General features: G+C 44.3%; 1 protein-coding gene across 2 annotated transcripts in view; it reads right to left on the reverse strand.

The window, feature by feature from the left end:
• Positions 1 to 59: 59 nt before the first annotated feature.
• Positions 60 to 15,194, reverse strand: part of SGPL1 (sphingosine-1-phosphate lyase 1) — a 32,593-nt gene continuing 17,458 nt past the window's right edge. For both annotated transcript variants that reach the window (XM_075505382.1, XM_075505381.1), the window contains exons 7-14: positions 8,958 to 9,046; positions 7,672 to 7,777; positions 7,091 to 7,189; positions 5,880 to 6,029; positions 5,392 to 5,630; positions 4,605 to 4,751; positions 3,453 to 3,573; positions 60 to 3,357 (exon numbers count right to left, since the gene is read on the reverse strand). In XM_075505382.1, the coding sequence (XP_075361497.1) occupies positions 3,217 to 3,357; positions 3,453 to 3,573; positions 4,605 to 4,751; positions 5,392 to 5,630; positions 5,880 to 6,029; positions 7,091 to 7,189; positions 7,672 to 7,777; positions 8,958 to 9,046 (1,092 nt within the window). In that variant the 3' untranslated portion in view covers positions 60 to 3,216. The remainder of the gene's footprint in view (positions 3,358 to 3,452; positions 3,574 to 4,604; positions 4,752 to 5,391; positions 5,631 to 5,879; positions 6,030 to 7,090; positions 7,190 to 7,671; positions 7,778 to 8,957; positions 9,047 to 15,194) is intronic.

Consider the following 15,194-nt stretch of genomic DNA (forward strand, 5'->3'; position numbering starts at 1 on the left):
TAAAGTTCTATAAAGCATTAAGAGAAAATGCATCGCTCTTAAATGACAGTTTTCAGCATTCTTGAACATCACACACAAGACGTAGCCACAGACACCACCTTTATCTAGACAGAATGAAAGAGCAGCCCTCGGGCAGAGTTAGTAAGATTCAGAAGTGATTCTCCCTGCCACAGACTAGGCTGTGCATGAGCAAAGACCAGGAGCAATAGGTCCCCATACATTCAAATGAGCATTGAAACAGGAAAAAATAAGAGTTCAATGAGCCTAGATAGCTAAATGCACCATTTTAATACAAACTAGGCCCATTTTCACCATCTCTTCAGCTATTTCAGCCTACAGTTTTACAGTGGCAAATTATAGCAATACAGAATTCTGCCATCAGATGAACTCGTCCCATTTGTTCATTAAAAAGTCAATGTGTATTTATTGGGCAAGATATTATTGTATTGTACGCAACCCTTCCACTCCCCCAAGTCATCAGAAAAGTGCAGATGAAATCCGTGGCATGAAGACACACATCTCTTCTTGGTCCATCCCATTGGATATTCTTCAGTATAGTACCTAAGAGCACGCAAATCCCTTGGAAGTGCTTTCTACAAGCAACAAATTTAGTGTCGCACTTGGAAAACCTGACAGTCAGAAATCTCGGAGGAATTAATAGTTGCGAAGACCCCTCCAGTTCTAAAGTACCATCCTGTTTCAGAAAATAATCCAGTCCATAAAATTCTTTTTTGTCTTTTAAATAATTATACAGCCTGTTAATCACACCGTTTTCCTAAGACTATTTGGCATAAAGGAGATGCAGATTACATGTTAGATGACAAGGATGACTAAAGACTACACAACGGTAAATTACAGTGGCCTATTCCTGACCAGAAGATTACATTTACAGTATAGAACAAATACACATAAAATAATTAAACCCACAAATATTACTAGTAAGTGAAGCACAGAACGGAATACATTGACTTACAAATAACATCTTCAAATACATCAAAAAATGTGAAATGGAGCACTGATCTGTTAGATCCATCTACTTCTTCAGAGGAGAATGCAACCAGGTAAGAGGAGGGAGTTTTTCTCTCCTTAACCCCACCCCAATCCATCTCCCTTTTCTTTTAAAGCAGAAACAAAAAGAGTACCTCCCTTTTTTGTTTTGTTTTTTTTTTAATCTCGGTTCAAAAGAGAACCATCACAGTAGCCAGACACTTAAAGACTGTCTCCAAAGTACAGCAAACTCAGAGCTGCAGTAATGTCACATTGGCAAGACGTTAACAGAATAAATAGGTCCAACATAAATGCTGACTGCCAGAGCTGGTAACACCATCAAGAGACTATCAGGCAATTCAAATGCGGTGTTTTCAAAAGGGCTCAGAGACATGCATAAAGTCATCAATTTAAGGGCAGATGGCCAAAATACTTTTGTCTCCTAGCACTGAGAATAAACCTGTTAAAAAGCAAGTATTCTTCCCACAATCACTGGGCCCAAGGCTGCTGCGCTGGTTTGTGCAGTGGCTGGTTAAGTAGGCTTTCCATTCAGTATAATTATTGTGCAAGTGCGTGCTTCATCTGCGTTAAGCCGGTGAGGGTCAGCTTCGGGCTAATAAGCCCACTACAGCAGAGGGACAGATGGCTTAAGATGCCCTGCACAAGACTCTGCAGACGTGGCACGAAGTCTTCTCGCAAGTGTTGAACTCTGCCCAGGAAACTCTCGGTAGCATGCAAAAAGCTGAGAGGAAATACATGGGAAAGCCCTGCAGGAGTGACCCCACCGCTGTTTAATAACTCCAGAGATTCTAGCTTGTCCTTAAGGCCACAACTGCCTCACAAGTTGCACTGGGAAAACCGTAAAAACAGCAGAGAAAAATAGGAAGGGTGAGCCACATGCCCAAGGCTTGAATACCTCAACTTGCTGCATGCTATCGTCTACCTCTCAGAGCTATACCAGCATCTTCGTAATACTGTGAAGGGACTTGGCTCAATACAACTACTATTCTACCTTACAGGCAAGCATACTTTCTCTGAGGCCAGTCTGCCTTTGAGGTTTTTTTTAGTATAGTACCATAAGGAAATGACCACAGCAAACGCTGCAGTCAACAGCTGAACCCTCAAACCCTCCCTGGCGTCCCACAAAAAAAAAGCCAGAGAAGCGTCAAGGCACAATGGTGAATGCCCTTTTGAGAATGTGCCTTAAAAAAAAAAAATCAGTGCAAAGAGCAGAGATTACTACTATTACAAAAGTCACCTTTTTATACTAAAAGATCATGGTAAAAAAAGGTCAGCTTTGGTGCCATCCATTTGCACATTAAGTCCCTAGCCATGACACATGCCAGGGCCTGACTCTACTACAGCACTGTGAGATAGTGCAAAACCTTCAAGTTATGAACAGTGAAATCACTGTTTTGCACATCCCTGCAGAATTGTGCAAGGTACAACAAGCACTCTAGGTGGTAAATGCATGTCTCCTAGAAGAGGCAGGGAAGCAAAACAGTTACTATGTACCTAGGATTTTCAGTACCATCCAGTTCCTCTCCCTACACCACCCGCTTGGTTTCCATTTCTGCTGTTATTCAAACCAATAAATTCCAGAAAAGGATTTTGTGTTGGGTTTTTTTCCCCTCAGCAGATATTGATTGCAGTCTCACTGAGATCTCCAGAGGGGATTTCAAAAAGAGTACATGACCATCTTTCCTTTGCCAATTTATCGGCTCTGCATTACATAAGATATAAGGCTCCCAGCACAGTCTGTTAAATGCAGTAGCTTGGAGGAATACTCAGAAGAAAACAAAATATTCAATTTATTTTCTACCTTCAATTTCTGGGAAGATTGACGCTTTGGAACACAACATGAGAACTAAAATATAACACTTGGCTGGACACTGGCTGAATACTAGGTCTGAGGAGAAGAAACAGCAAGGAATGAAGTGACACACAGAATACCTGAGGAATTTGGAGCTGTGGAATGGACATTCAATTCACCATCAATAGTCATGATGAAAATAGGCGGGGGAAGGGAAGAAAAGCCCTAAAACTAAAGTTGGGCATGAAAATAATGCAGGTATCAGAACAGACCAAGACAGCGAAGGAAGTTTTCAAGATCAAGCCACCATCAGACCTGCAATTGTAGGAACAAAGGCTTACTGCAATCTCTTCCCCTAGGAAACCTTTAGAACCACCCCAGTGCTAGTTGACAAGGCACCGATTGATGCACTACAGTCAGTGGTGGCCAGGAGAGCCGTTCATGTGCTTTTCACTGCAAGGAACATCCGTGCTGTAGAGGCCGTCCAAGTATGCCTGAGAAATCTCCGCTACCAAGCTCCTGTCTGGGACAGACTGGGCCATTCCATAGATGGCTCCCTAAGCAGAGAAGAGGAGATCGTTACATAGGATCGTTAATGCCAGAGAAACACGCTCACCCCAAACACACCCTCACTATATGCTGGCCTCCCTACCATGCCCGTGGTCTTGGCATTGAGGTCCTTCATGATCTCCTCGATGCTGTCTTTAACGTCTTTCAGGAACTGTTCAGCAACACCGGACTTCGTATGCAACTGCGTAATGCAGAGATGAATGCTGGGCAGGCAGAGGAGAGGGGAGAGATTAACCATCTCAAGTATGTGCAGTTCCACATTTTCTGAGCAACTGACAGCCCTTCCCTGGCCAGTGACAACCATGTATCTCCTTAAAATAGCATTTCAGCAGTATAATGGGAGAAGACGATCCACTTCCTTCCAATTAAAGGTAATCCCTGAAAATACTTGCTAGAACCAAGCTGCGGAGAGTTCAGCTCTTCTTTTGCAAAATGGCAACTCCTTCCTTCCCGACTTCACTGTACACAGTTAAGGGCCTATAATTTTCTCACCTCATTCCAGGTACCTCTGGTGAGAAAAATGCAGCTGCCTGCAAGCATGGTAATCCTTGCCATCACTTCCCTCCACTTCCTCTGCAGCTTAGTTAAGCCATCAGCCACCCACAGCGTGGAAGTTAGCACCCACCAGAAGGAACAGGGCTACTCGCACCTCTGAGCTATCACTTCAGGCTCTCTAGACTTTGCTTCATGCTAACTGCAAGTCCAAAATTTTTTCAGTGCAGCTACATCTGAGAGCATTTGCCCCTTTTACTCACAGAAAAACAACTACACACTCAAGGAAACTCTCTGACAAACGTTCATTTTACACCAGGCTGGAAAGATCACTGAAAATGATCAGCTCTTCGCTGTTCTTTCAATTACCTTCATCTTCAGTGGGCAACAAGATACTAAAAATAAATAAATAAATCTATAAACCCTCAGTTAACTAGCATGAGATAAAGCCCTGGTTATTAGTATTTTTCTGCTTGTATTAGACGGAGGTAAATAGAAAAGGAGCTTCAGATATGTCCTCTGCCAGGCTCATTAAAATTACTATTGCCTTATCCTCACTGCAGTAACTACTGTGTATCAGCAATTACAAAAGTAATTCCTTCTCTGCAGAGGAAAAGTCTACATACAATTTATCAGATATGGACAACACCACTCAGCAAATCAAGAGAGCTACGTGGCCTGAAGACGACCGTCTTGCATACCCTGGCTACGCACATCACTCCACTAGTCTCCACAAACTCACCTTGATGGGAACTGTAGGACATTTAAGTTCCATCCTTTTGCAGCTAAGAAATTAGATAATCGATAAATGTCAAAAGTGTCCGAACCGATGGAGAGAACAGACACCTCAGGTTTCCCCAAAATGAAGATGCTGTCAATTTTTCTCAACCTGAAAAAGAAAAAGGAAAAAGAAGTGACTGACCAGGTTTACAGGGGCCAGACATTCTGTGCATCTATCTGGAGCCTTAAAGGAAAAGCTACAGAAGAGAACAGATGACAGCACACCCCTACAAAAAAAAAAAAAAAAATCATGCAACCAGCCCAGGCCGTTGGGACTTGCAAGAGGACTCAGGCCATTAGAGGCCCTAAAGTTAAGTATGCTCAGGAAGAAATGGAAAAGAGGGAGGACACAGAGGCAAGGGAAGACCAGCTTATCAGCTCACATAGCAACGCAATCACCCCAACAAGAGAGAGTATAACCCTTCTTTCATCATCTTCAGTAAGTCCTTCCAGATTCCTCCTCAGCCATGGCTGAGGCAAAAGAAACTCTCAAAGCAAAGTCAGCTAAACAAAGATGCCTGCATCCCTCCTCTCTGTGCCTCTCAGCTATCTGGCACAGGGCAGAAACCTGGGCATAAACAAAGCATCTTCTCCCATAACCGCCCAGTGGATCCCCACACCCAGCAGGTAACATGCTATAGTTTCTTCAGGGGAGAAAAAAAAAAGTTGCAAGAGAAAAAAGCAGTTTGGGAGAAGGAGTCCAGAACAGGGTTAAAGAGTGTGATCAAAACGCTAAGGCACGCACGTACTCTGATTCGAGGAAACGAGCCGTTTTAATGATCCTCTTCGTAGCCTCAACGTAGCCCGATTCCCCTATGTGCATCAGAGTTGCCCAACATGCGGCTATGATTCCACCAGGCCTGGAGCCTGCCACGGAGGGGGAGGCGTATATGCCCCCTTGCCAGTCAGGTGCTATAAAGAACTGGTAGCTCCTGTACTTCTTGTCGCTGTACAGCACCACTGAGGAGCCCTTGGGAGCGTATCCATACTGCAAGGGGCACAGAAAGCATTGAAGAGCAGCAGGAGGGCACAGGAACACATTCAAGCACTCACTGTATGCCGTCATCAAGATCCCTTTTGCCTGTACTTCGGCACATTGCACAAAGCATCTGAATAGGGCAGCCCTTACGCCTGCACTTCAGCACTTCTCCACATTGCAGAGCAGAAATGCCTGAAGGCATTGGGAATTGCTCCCCAAAAATGAAAGAATGGGAAGACCTTTCTCCCCACTTCTTACCTTGTGGGTATCAGCAGAAATGCTGGTCACACCTTTTACGCGGAAGTCAAATGGACGCTTTAGCGGGAACCCTGCCTTGTCCATGAAAGCAATAAGAAAACCACCCAGGCAGGCATCGACGTGGAAGGGGATTTTGTACTTCACTGCAAGCTGTGTGTGAACAAGAGATTCTGGTGAGTAACATGCAATCAGGCAAGAAAACTATGTTGTCGGGGCACCCAAACTCTAGTCACCAAAAGGTACTCTGCATTTCACAATTAAACATTTCCTGGACCCTTTTGGAACATCATGCCACTCTCACACTGTTGAGGATAGGAGATCCGGAAGGGCTGGCTACTTGTGGGATGCCTTCTCCTGCTTTCCACATATCTGAAGATTGCCAGCAAGAGGAAAAACAACATTGCATTTTGGCAGTTTGCCGTATTTGCCAAAGAGATGTGACAATGTGGTCTGAAAGGAATATCTGCAATAGAGTGTAAGGGTGCGATCCAAATGAAAATAAGGTCAGAGGCCTTGGCTGGTTACATACAAAATAAATAACTGGAGCACAGAGGGAAAAATCAAGAGGCGTGTTTGAAAAATAAGATCCCAGCCCTTTGACTCCTACTCCCTCCATGCATTCCTCCAACTCCTGCATCAAGCTTGCTACAACCAGTAGGCCCTAAATCAAAGCCTTTTTACCAGGTGGACTATTTTGTTGTTATTTCCTCTCGGATATCAAAGAATGCCCTTCTGGTTGGTCTCACAGCAGGTGCAAGCAGAGCTCAAAGTCACGTACACAATACATACCTTCACCTACAGCAGAAGTTTATGGCACAGACTTGAGAATTCAGAGACAAAGCACGTGCAAAAGGCTTCCCACTTTGCCTTGCTGTGACACGCTGTATGCACCAGCTCAAGTCCGAAATCCAGCACCACACAAACAGCTTTACGACAATGCCCAGGGATACATCTGGTATTTAAAGCCCACCCTTTCATAGCAGTTAGAGAGTGCAAGAAAAAAGTCCCATATTCGTCCTCACTTCCAAATTGTGTCGTACATACCCTGCTGTTGGTTAATACCCAATTTAAGGACAGTAATACCCTCCCAACCAGCCTGCTCCTCCCACCAGATTCACTGGTTGGCACCCTGGAACCCCTCTGGTCTTCTTGTACAGAAGGACATGCTGGTTTTATTGCTACAGCACCCAGAAGTCCCAGGGGCACTCTACCTCTGCCACCTCTTCAATGGGGTCCATAATTCCATGCGGGAACTGGGGAGCAGAACAGACCAGCATGGCTGTGTTCTTCGAGATAGCTCTCCTCATTGCCTGAAGATTTAAAGAGAGAAGATGCTCACATTCCATTTACCAAGTGCCACCCTGCCAAAAAAGATAAAAAGTGAAAACATGCAGCGTCTGGTCTTAAAAACCAACATACAAAAGCCTACAGAAAGCAAAGCAATGAGCTACAAGCATCAGCAGACATCAACTGAATAATTTAACTCATCCACTTGGAAATACTAGAACACTTTCATTTGCCCTCATCTGAAATCTGGGACTATTTCTGAAATACATTAATTATTTGATTCTAAATGAATCACACCGGAAAAAGGGATGGTTTACATACAATTATTTCAAACAAAACCTCATCTGCAGTGACAGGCACTTACTCCTGCCATTTTTCCCTATTTCCAGGAAGCATTCATCCCTCTCTATCCACTGACTTGCCACCTGGATAGGTAGATTTCTTGCTATTTGCTGTACAATGCTAATTTCCCACAGAAAGACTGCTGTGCTGCCTAAAGCAATACCTGAACATCCACTTCCATAGCCTTAGTCAACGGTATGTGAATCAACTTCAGTCCAAAGTAGTGTGCTGCCTTGTCAAATGCTGCGTGAGCACTCACCGGGACCAACCTAGAAAAGTAACAGATTGCATATGTCAACCCAGGCAGCACCTAAGCCTCACCGTGAACTGGAGGGAAAGAGCAAAAAAATTCAATTTGCAGATATCTGTGTGTGACAGACAGGTCACAAACAAGCCAATTGCATGTTTCAACTAGCCAAAAATCATACAGACCAGAAAAAGAAAAAAGTTGGGGAAAATGCTCTCTGGGACAGATGAGAGGCCACGTGCTGTTCTGAACTAAAATGATGGACACTCGGATCTTGAACAACCCAGGGAAAACCTGTTAAAGTATTCTATTCCACTGCGTGGTCTTCTGTGAACCAGGAACCAGAGTTCCCAAGAAAGTTAATTTCTTGTCATATCAGACAATATTTTACCATCTCCAACCAGCTTCCCTCCCTGAGAGGGGCATATGAGACAATACAAAAGGGAAGGAGCAGCATAACTAACACCAAATGAACATAACATTTGCTGTCTCCCATCTCAGACAGCAGTGGCTGAACAGCCTTAATTAACCTTGTTTTCTGAGGCATCACATCTTTATCAGGGCCTTTAATAGCATGCAAAAATGTTAAGAGAGGGAAGAAAAGAACTGCAGGAATTCAGCAGAAGATGAACACCACAGTGTTTCATCTCTCTTTACATTTTCCCCTCGTAAGCAATTAACCAGAGAAATATTTTTGATGCACTGTCTAGAAAAAAGAAGCACATTAGAAAGAGCAAATCCTCTGTTAGCAGTGCAACGATTAGCACAATTCCTCATTTCAGCTCCAACCAGCCCCAACTTTAGTCCCAGAGTTTTCAGGCTAAACCCTCTTTGATCTGAATAAATCAAAACCCTTAAACACTTCAAAGGGCCTGACAATCTCTGCTCGAGAGGGGCCCAAAGCGGATACGAGCGGGCTCTGTCTAGAGCAGCACACAGATATTGCCAAAAACATCTGCACAGTGTAGCTACCACAGCCCCCCAGCAACATCATGGCCCCCAGGCTGCTTAAAGGTTCCTGTGCTTTTGCACCACTTCTTTCGATCCAGGTTTCTCTCCTTCAGACACAGATAGACAAAGAGGAGGCAGTAATGAGCTATGAAATGAAGGAATATCGGGGTCTAGCAGCCACCTCCACTCAGAGGAACAGTAAGTCCCACAAGCTCCCAAAGCGAAAACCAAGCCACAGAAGTATTGCTCACATTTCTGGCTGTTTGATGCCCCTCTCGTAAGCCAGGTCTCGGTAGGCCTTGCAAGCCATCAGAATGCTCTCAGTCCCCCCAGATGTCATCTGTCGTGAAGAAAAGAAGCAAACAAGAAAAACAACCGCTTACATGAATGTTGCAGAAGAGAAAAGCAAAAAAGGGATGCTGCCACAGCATCTCTGCCCAGAGATGTATAGGAAAACTCATGGTTCAAGGGCAGCAGAAGCCACTGAACAGCTCAAGGTAGCTTTCTGACATTCAGCTTGAAAGTGCACATTTAAATAAATGTTGACTCCTCTATTTAAAGGGGGCAGGGGAAAGGGAAAACAAAAAAATATCCAACTCAAAAGCCTGACAAGAGGGGACCATACTGCACAGTCACTAGCTGGCAAGCATGACTGCACCTCATGAAACTACTAGTACATACTTAGCTCTTGATTACCCAGGGATTGTTTATCTGGATTACAGATTAATTATACCATGTATACGGAAACAAGAAGTTATTCTGTATTAAGTCAACTGAAGTCCAGCAGGGCTTATCAGGTCTGGAGCAGTGCCACGCTGAGGCACAGAGCCAGCTCAGTGTTGACACCACTCCTGAGCTACAAAACCATCCCAGAACTTGGAACACTGTAGAGCGCAGAGCTCTCTCCCACCTTCTCTCTGCAGAGGCCAGCCTAGGTCTGGTCAACACCAGGCCAGAGCTTGTAAGTCCTCAAGGACCCAAGAAATTTTAGACCAGGAGGAATTTCTGCATTACTTTCCCCAGCAAGTCCTTCGGTATCCACACAACCCACTACCTGTGCTGTCCCAGCCCTCTTTACCCTGACCATAGGAGAACAAGGCGGTTTGCATCAGGAGGTGGAAGAGAGGAAAGTACACGCACAAGCTGTTCGATCATGTTTACTACTGCACACTAGAACTCAAGAGCTGTTGCAAATAAATAAATGAAACTCTTTACAGGAAGAAATTCCTCAAGTGGGAGGACTGTCTCTTGTCAGCCAGCCTTTGAGTTCTGACATGCAGGGGACAGAAAAGTGTGTGGGCACAAACCTTCCAAAGTAAAATTTTAACCTAGTAAAATGTGAGGTTGGTTTTTGAAGCATCCTGCAGGACTGACTTACTGCTATGCTGGGTGAGCCATAACTTGAGGACGGGGGGTACCTGGGACAGGTATACAGAAGTGCAGGTGAAAGAGAGGAATCAAAAGCTACTTATAGTGCTTATGGAGGACTAATTTTGATCCTCAGACCCACTGAACCAACTGCAACTTCCCCTTTTAACCTCTTCCCCAAAAAAATAAACATAAAAAGGATGCAATCACATTTGCATGCCTTATGACATCTGCTAGTCTGTTTTCTTTTGGTTTTTTTCCCAGCTGACATAGCTGCAAAACCCCAAAATGCAAAGATGAAGTGTGACTGCATGACAATGACTAAACATTAAGTACAGAGATAAGGAACAAAGTTCACAGGCACATAAAACAGCCTGCCACGTTTGTTCCTAACATGATCCAAGCTAGCAGCAGCTGCTGCCACAGGCAGTGTGGAAGTGACTGTCACACCACTGACAACTTCTGCTTTTTTGGTAGTTTGTAAAAGCAACAGCTGTCACAGATAAACCCTAACAGAGCCTCAACACTGGATAAAGAAATCATTGCATTTATCGTGAGGCAAATACATGGTAGCAGGAACACAACGTCCTAAGTTTCATGGGCTGTGTCATTCACTTCTCAACCTTTCTTATGAAAAGATTTGTGAAGTTGTCAGCTATTACCTTCAGGAAAAAAAAAAAAACAGCTGGTATAACATGGATTGCCTTCCTACCGCCGGGTGGGAGAGAAATGGGATTATTGCATACTTGTAACACTGCCTGCAACATCGCTTACAATATTGCAGTGGTTGTGAAAACTTTGCTAGGCATGATTTGAGGATCTTGGGATTCACGTTACTGAACACCAGACGCTTCTTGCCACCAGGCCTGCTCCTTGTTGGGCAAGCAGCCCCTACCCTCTACTCTCATCTAGATAACCTGCTCTTCAAGGAGCAGCCTCTATACAGTCTTATTCCCTTTTCGATCTTTCCACCAAAGTACCAACACCTTACTCTTATATAAAGACAAACCTTCCTTCAAAGTCTGGCTTATCACCTGCATGCAAATGCTGAGCCACACACAGTTTTGGGGAGGTCAGAGTCAATGGTTTTCGGCAGTTGGTCAGATGCAGGTTAAGGAACAGAATCCAGGATGGATCCTCTTCCCAGGCACCAAGACTGGCATGCAGGTGACCACACAGAAAGCTTGTTCAGGCAGCTGAAAATCCACCCAAAAAGCTGAATTTCAGCCACATCAGCTTCCTAAATTGGCGCACAGTCAGCACATCAGTACCAACACGAGTGTACACCAGAGATGTGCCAAGAGAAGCTTGATCTACAGCAGCACCTTTAGCGCGGTGCAGCTACAGCAGCAAAAACTCTTTTGGTCCACGCGGTTTATACCTGCAGAGGGAGTCTGCTCCTTTGCAGGAGGCTTTGTCAGCTTAGCTATCAACAGCAAACTCGTTCTGCTATAGCCAGGGCTTGAATCACTGTCACAGGATACAACTTCCCTACCGCCTGCGGCACGCCGGCAGCTGGCCAACACACAGTGATTCAGCACCCGCCAATGGCTCACACAAATATTTTTTTCTCTCCTCTAAATGGAAGTCCACAGGCTCAAGCGATGCCATGGGGAAAAGGGACTGGAAACAGGCATTGTTTTAAGCAGCTTTCCAACCCTACGCTATCTTCAAAAGCCAGGCAAAGTGTGTGGAAAAAGGCAAGCAAACAGACTTTTTTGTTCTCGATTTATTTATTATTTTCCAAATGGGAGGAGAGAGAAGAAAGCACAGGGAAAAAATATCCCCTCTCCTTTCTAAACTCACTCAGTATATCCCTTCCATTGCTCCCTTCCTCCAAATCATTAAAACAGCAATAAGAGGTACAGTCCCTATTCTAGGATTTCTTTGGCCATGCCACTTGCATGTCACTGTCAAACCGTCAGACATAAAAGAACCACTTTGGTTCATGGTCTCTAAAGTTTTGCTTGCGTTTTCACCTTAGGAAACACGTCCATTCAGACCCTGGAGACAAAGCTGACCAAAAGTTTCACTGAGCTGAACTACCCCATGAATAAGAAAGAGAACTACAATTTAATTCTAAGGTAGCATTAGAGTAAAAATATACCACAATCCACTGCATGGTCATAATGTAGTGGCAGACTCACATAAAACCCCTGTAAACCTGCAAGTTGTAAATTCCACTAGTTGTCTCTCGCAAGGTGACCTGCTCATCACTACAGATAAAACCTGACAGATCTGCAGAGCTTAAGCCCCCACAAGACACATCACTCATTTCACTGTTCAAGTCCTACTTCAAACGTGCAGCCAGCACTACGACAAAGTTTGGAAGCCCCAGAATTTGGGAGGAAGACACAAGATGGTTTCTATAGGAGGCTTAGGTTTGCATCTACTGATTTTGCCTCCTCTCTCCTGTCCTCAGCTGCAGAAAGCGCAAAGAAGAATTCATAGAGAGATTGACATCAAACACGCACACCCCCCCACAATTTTCCCCTGCACTTCAAAGCTGCCCTTTCTTTTTAAAGTTCAAACAACTACTAAAATTAAAAAAAAAAAAAAATCATTGAAGCTTGCATAAAAGTGGTGATTTCTCCTCAAATTAGAGGGGAAATCCACAGAGCCAGCACTGCAAAACAAAGCACCTTGTGAACAGGAACACATGCACACATCAGACAAGAACAAACTCCCCCCATTCCTCCTCTATGTGCTGAGCTTAATTAGTCCTTCCAAATCATTGCAAGAATGTGATTAGAATCTCCTGGGAGCCAAAAATCACCAATTCCTGTCTCTTTGCTCCTGTGTAACGTGATTAAAAGTAAGAACAAAAGTAGTAATTAGTGAGAAATAGGAAGCATCCATCCACTACTGAAAATGATTACTTTTAAAAACTGCTTAAAAACCTAGAACATCTCTCGATGCAATTTAAGGCAAAAGGCATGCCTGCACACCCCCCACCACAAGGGCATTGTTAGTGTTTTTATGCCCACGTTTAAACTAAGGAGAATATAGCCCCCATGTCTCAAATAAAGGCAACTTCTATAAATAATGCAAGCTGCTCATCTGATTTAACATTCAGAAATCTAAAAAGACATGTTTCATTTTAGCATTTATTAAGCAAACCAAAAGGCTTCAAAGAGGAAGCAAGGGACTGCTCTCCAGGGATCCTGCTTCGGAAGATGTCCACGTGACATGGGGCAGGATGGTGCAGGGATCCCCAGGCTGCTGAAAGCCCTGGGAACAGCACAAATATGTCACTGTGCTGCTTTTCCCAGACTGAGCAGCAGAGTATTAGCCCCAAAAAGTGCCGTTCTGCAACATGTCGTGGACATCAGAGCACAAAGGAAGTGAAATTGTCCCACTGAGAAGCAGACAGAAACTTTCGGTGTTTTCCACATAGCACAGCCACAGATACACTCTCCAGAAACACCGACAAGCTCCATCTGCCTTCAGGGACCATCACCAGGCACCAACAAAATTGGACGAGCAGTCCCAGCTGCTTAAAACAAGCTAGCAAATTCAGCGGATATGGACCTGGCAATAAGACACGTTGCTTCTTGGAGACAGCAGTGATGAAATTTAGGAGAAAAACCGTTTGTTTTAGTTTACAACACTGCAAAAGTTGAATTGGGTAAACCAGAAGCCTTCTCAGTAGAAAAAGCCAGCAGCACCTCCCAAACAGATCAATTTAAAGATAACAATAACTCACAGCATTGCACCCTCCCTGGTTTAGCCATCTCTCTGTTTTACAGCCTCACTGGTTACTGAAGCGTAACTGCAGCAGTCTGAGAGACCAGCTACAGCAGGGCCTTCCAGAGACAGAAAGCATAGCATCAGTTTAAAAAAATGCTCTTTTAAAATGACTTTGTAACTGTCCAAGCCTCCACAAATAATTCTGAAATGTTAATTCTGTTTTGGGGAGAAGAAAATAAGAAGTCTTTCAGCCCAACTACTTAAAGAGCATGTGACCTCCATATATCCACCCACATCTCTCCATCAATGATTAGCAACGCTGGACACTCTTCACAGTCAGGAAGGGCAACATGGGAGGAAGACAAAAAGTCCACTGGAGAGACTCATTTGGACAAGATAATTACAGGGATGCAATTAATCTTATGTTTCCGGCCAATCAACTTTTCAACCTTCCCTGTCACCCTGCAAATTTGACTGTTCAAGCAGCTAGAACGTAACGTCCATAGCAGGTTGCACGCTTCCCCGTTTGCTTTGCCTCTGCTTGAATCTCAGCTGCGGCTTTGCAGCACAATACTCAAAAGGGAGGGGAAGAAGAAAGGAGCAAAGGGAAAAGTGGGATTCCCCAGAGAGCATCTGTGGAGGTCTCACATTGGCTGTGATCACTGTCTGATTGTTTTGGAACAGTTTTTTACCCGTTCTGAACCTCTCCTCTTAGGCAATTCTACTTTTAAATTTCAGTGAAAGAGAACACAGGGCCAAGGTCGACACTTCTACAACACACGCTTTACATAACAAAAACTGAACACACGCATTGCAGGCTTCAGCAAGCAAAGTTCTCCAAGCATACAATAAGCTTCACAGAGTTATCTGACTGTTGTATCAATTGACATCTCAACTGTTGATAAAGATGAGTTTCAATGCTTTAGACCCAGCCTCTTCCCCACTCCAGAGATAATCTCACCAGTGTTCCAAGCACTGCAAACCAGGAAGGAGGTTAAATGCTTTTTATAAGCAGAGACGCATGCTCCTTCTCTAAGGTTGCAGGTGGCACAAGGAATACAGTCCTGAGAAGACAAGTCAGGTCACAGGCTGCAACCTCCTGCTATCAAAAGCAATCACATCTTGTACTCCCAGACACTGCACAGTCAAGTTTCATCTTCAATCCAGTTGGAGTTTGGTCCCAACTACACCTACTATAAAGCTACTCTAGTACTTACCTCCTAACACGACCAAGCCTCCAACTGCCAGATTAAGCCCATTCAAGGCCTGTTCAGCTCATAAGCTCTTGGGTCAACACTGCCTTCCCATATGGATCTTCAGCTGTTGCTAGCATTCTCCCTCCTTAGCATATTTACAGACAGCAATCACCTCACACCCAGCCTCTGAAAAATCTCATCTGGATTCTTCTCACAAATGGAACTACGTCCTCG

Source organism: Mycteria americana, chromosome 6, assembly GCF_035582795.1.
Source record: "Mycteria americana isolate JAX WOST 10 ecotype Jacksonville Zoo and Gardens chromosome 6, USCA_MyAme_1.0, whole genome shotgun sequence".
In the NCBI taxonomy this organism is placed as follows: domain Eukaryota; kingdom Metazoa; phylum Chordata; class Aves; order Ciconiiformes; family Ciconiidae; genus Mycteria; species Mycteria americana.